Source organism: Pteropus vampyrus, unplaced genomic scaffold, assembly GCF_000151845.1.
Source record: "Pteropus vampyrus isolate Shadow unplaced genomic scaffold, Pvam_2.0 Scaffold80, whole genome shotgun sequence".
NCBI lineage: Eukaryota > Metazoa > Chordata > Mammalia > Chiroptera > Pteropodidae > Pteropus > Pteropus vampyrus.
Window position 1 is genome coordinate 822,973 of NW_011888861.1, and position 4,089 is coordinate 827,061.

At 38.1% G+C, this 4,089-nt stretch overlaps 1 protein-coding gene across 5 annotated transcripts in view; it reads left to right on the forward strand.

Moving 5' to 3' along the window:
- Window positions 1-4,089, forward strand: part of MBOAT1 (membrane bound O-acyltransferase domain containing 1) — a 116,906-nt gene that overhangs the window by 98,663 nt on the left and 14,154 nt on the right. For all 5 annotated transcript variants that reach the window (XM_011362837.2, XM_023532249.1, XM_023532248.1 and 2 more), the window contains one exon: window positions 2,312-2,463. In XM_011362837.2, coding sequence (XP_011361139.1) covers window positions 2,312-2,463 — 152 coding nt within the window. The remainder of the gene's footprint in view (window positions 1-2,311; window positions 2,464-4,089) is intronic.

Genomic DNA, 4,089 nt, shown 5'->3' on the forward strand with positions numbered 1-4,089 from the left:
TGTCATTTAGTCCTATCAGGAGTCTGAGAATGAGGGGGTAGGAGTGATGTTTTGAAAAATCAAACAGTCTTCTCATTAGAGAAATACTTAAGCAAATAGCAATTTGTGGTCATAAAATGGTTAACCATTTTTCATATTATTTACATATTATTTACAGACGGTGTTTGTAAAACAAAAGGAATTTTAGGAGCAATGTTTAGTAACTTAAGAGATGAAACATTTTTAATCACGAAGGGCTGTAAATATATACAACCTATTAATCACAGGTGATGATGATTATTAATTAATGTGGGCTTCATAAGACTTCACTTTGCTTATATTTCACTTCATTCCTCATTTCATTATCCTAAGCCTAGAAATAATTCAGAGTTTGTGAGCAGCCAGTAAAATGGCAGCCATGAGAACTGTGTTGTTAGAGATTGCTTTAACCTCTCATGTCTGATCCGATTGCATTAGTTTGTATAAAATCCTTGGTGAATTTTATAAATTTGGTTCTCTAGGTTTTTCGGGTAGTCTTCAGTTTGTCCTAGACTGTTCCTACTATTTGTTGGATGTAGAGCAGGATTATAAAGGAATAAAAAATATGCCTGCCCTCAAAGAATGAGATGAATATAAGTAGTTACAATTCAATGTGCTCTAATTGTCAAATATAGAGTTTGTACATAGTTGATTTCATTTCAGTCTTTGATAATGATTGTGGGCTTTCTTATTCAAAGGTGCCAAGAGCTTTTAATGACATTTGTTGAACTGTGTTTTGGATGTGGATTTAGGAGCTCCAGCATAGCTACTCACTTATTCTGTAATTCACCTCTCCTATGTATGAATATTTCAGAGCCCTACTATATGTAGTCGGCTTCTTAGGTGCTGGGCCACCGTCGTGAACAAGGCAAGAGTCCCTCATGGAGTTTTTCGTTTAGTTAGATGAAAATCTGTTGGCATTTATTTGTGAAAAAGATGGATAATTGATTACTATTCATGCTGATTAGCACATTTTAAAAATAAAGTATATATTGTACATATTTGTGCACAGAAAATAGGGAAGGCATTTTCTCATTCACATACCTCCTGGAATTATAAAAGAAAACTGAAAAACAGAGGCCAGGACACATTAAGAAACAAAGGTCCGAATTTTGTTACTATATTCAGCATATTATTTCTTAAAATGTCTTCAGTTGATCTCAACTGGCATAAAAACATTGATTTATACAAAGCCCTTTTTTTGGGTGACCTTTTGTAAATCATTTTACAAATGATTTAGGTAGGGAGTGGAGAGAGGAGAGGACCGATAGAGCAGTATTCCCATTTTTTTTTTTTGAAAGGAGAATGTCCTCAAATAGTCATGAAGTGTCTTAGGCCTGGGAAGTTACTTAATAAAATCCCTTACATGCTTCCCAATACTGCACATGCTGCCCCCAATCCCACCATGGTTGGACCTCTAGCTTCTGTCCTGAGGAACTCAGGGCTAAGGAGAGAGGAGTCAGCTTACCAGACAGCACTGGGAAGCCTTTCCTGCTTTGACCTACCTATAAGCCAGCCATTGTTTCAGCTCTGCCTTTGGTTCTTCAATCTGGAAATTAGGCGTCTTTCTGGAGGCGGATCTAGTCATGTGTGTTAAAAGACCTATAAGAATTTCTCAGTTTCCTTGTCTGTAAAATGGGCATAATGATGCTTCCATGATAGGCTTGTTGGGGAATCAATAGAGATGGCACAAGTAAAGCATTAGCAAAGGCTTGGCACAGAATAAGCACTCAATAAATGGTAGCTGCTCTTATTACTGTTATTTTATTGTTATTCAAAGGAAATAATTAGGGAAGAGTGCAGGGTCTTATCTACCAAGGCATGCATCACAGAATTGTTTACAATCGCAGGGGGTGGGAGACGCACTAACTTTTCCATAATTGACTTAAAATTGTATTGGTGATTAATACTTAACTGATGTGGAAAAAAATTCATGGTGTATTAACTAAATGAAAAAACAGGCCAAAGAATATATTGATGCCATTGGAAATATTAATGTGGGTATGTATGACTAGAGAAAGGCTTGGAAGGATATGTGCCAAGTTTTGAAATAGTGCTTTTCTCTAGGAGATGTTAAAAAGGAAAAAAAAATATCTGTTTTTAGTTCTTTAAACAGTTTTCTATAGTGAACTTTTTTTTTATATATAATAAGAAACACCATAATGATATTTTTAGTTGAAAATAGAACTCAGCTGGTAGGTGTTTTTGATAGCCTGTGTTCCTGAGGTATGCTACTTGCATGCAGTGTAAAAGATTTGTTTTTACCCGCTCCTTTGCTTTCCTTGGCTTGCAGGTGAGGAATAACTACAGACATTACTTCCTTTCTTCAAAAGCCCTCAAGTTTGTTTATGATTTGGTCACCTGGGCTGTCACTCAGCTGGCCGTCTCATACACGGTGGCACCCTTTGTTATGCTGGCAGTTGAACCGACCATCAGTTTATACAAGTAAGTTCCATTGCTGTTCAGTAAACTCGTCTGTTTTTTCACTCTTTGGAGTTGGTAAATTGAATTAACCAGTACTAACAATTTCTAAATATGGCTTCAATGTGGAAATGTCCATAGATTTAGGCAGAGATGGTCATCCTGGAAATGGTTCATACCAGAGACCTTTAGGGAGAGGGTGTCAGGACCTTATATTCAAACACCAGTGTTCCCGCTGAACTGCAAACCTATTCTTGCTCACTCTTATTGTCTCACTCGTTGAATTAGTTCAATTTCTCTGCTCTTGTAAACTGGTCATGTGACCTTTAGCAAGTAACTAGCCTCTTTCATCTGAGTTTTCTCAACTGTAAAATGAGGCTAAGACTAGAATCCACTTCAAATCACCTGTGTTAGGATTGAATAAGGTATATATGCAAAGGGCTCAACCCAGTGCCTGACACATAGTCTGTTTTCAATAGATGCTAACCTGTACTATGTAATGGTTTGCATAGGCTTTTGTAGATTAACCTTGGAGCTTATCTGTGGTCAGAAAGTGACTTAGAAATAAACAATGCAAACATGCCTTATTTGTAAATGGGGATTTCTTATCATTGATGTACCGGTCAGAATGATCAAGACAGTTTTACTATTCAATACAGGTGTCAATGTCTATAAGTAGGATGATTTTTTAGGTTATAGGAAAACATGGTAGAGGGAACTATAAAGCTATTCAGGTAAAATCTGTTTCTATAATACCCATTAGGTCATAGGAGTTATGTCAGTATAACATGGAAGTTGAGCTGGTTTTTATTAATACATAAATTTTTCTAGATAAGAGATGCCAGTCTAGTAGGAAGAGAATTATAATCTTTTGCAAAAACCCCCAGTTCAGCCGCTGCAGAGATAGGAGCCACTCAGCTTTAAGAAACTTGAAATTGAGCACCGCTTCACTGGGCTCCATGAGAGGCACCCCCGCCTCACCATCCTGGCTCTCAGCTGGTTTTACCTCCTCAGTGCCACCCTCAGGGCATCTCCACTTGCTCACAGCTCCTTTTTCCTTCCCTCCCTCTGGCATTGTCTCCTGCATTATACCACCTCAGCAGCCTTTAGCTCTACTGAGCGGCTCTCTGCCTGGGCTGTCCAAATGGTTAGCTTAGGTGCTCGTTGTTCTGGTTAAAAGTCTCATAGCTTTTGAGTTGTCTGTTTCTCACATGATTTTCCCCCATGAGCCCTGGTATTTTAAGCACAGGATATTGCCAAATATGAGATTTTTCAGGAAAATATGTATTATGTTATAGCAGAAATGCTATATTCAACTAAATACATTTAACAGCTACAATGTGCTGGGCAGTGTTCTAGAAGCTAGGGATAAAAATGGTGAGCAAAATATAAAAATCATTCCTGCTGTCATGGAGGGGATAACTTGTTGGAAGGGACAGGCAGTAATTGTCAAATTTATAAATATACAATGAAATCAGACTACGAGCGAAGAGTACAAAGACTTAACATGTAACAGGAATCTGACTCAGATTGGGCATCCAGGACAACTTTGAGGAGGAAGTGGCATTCGAGCTAAGTCCTGGAGGCTGCGTAGTAGGAGTAAAGCAGGCATAGTGTGTGTGAGGGCGGTGGGTAAAGTGGAGCACTGTG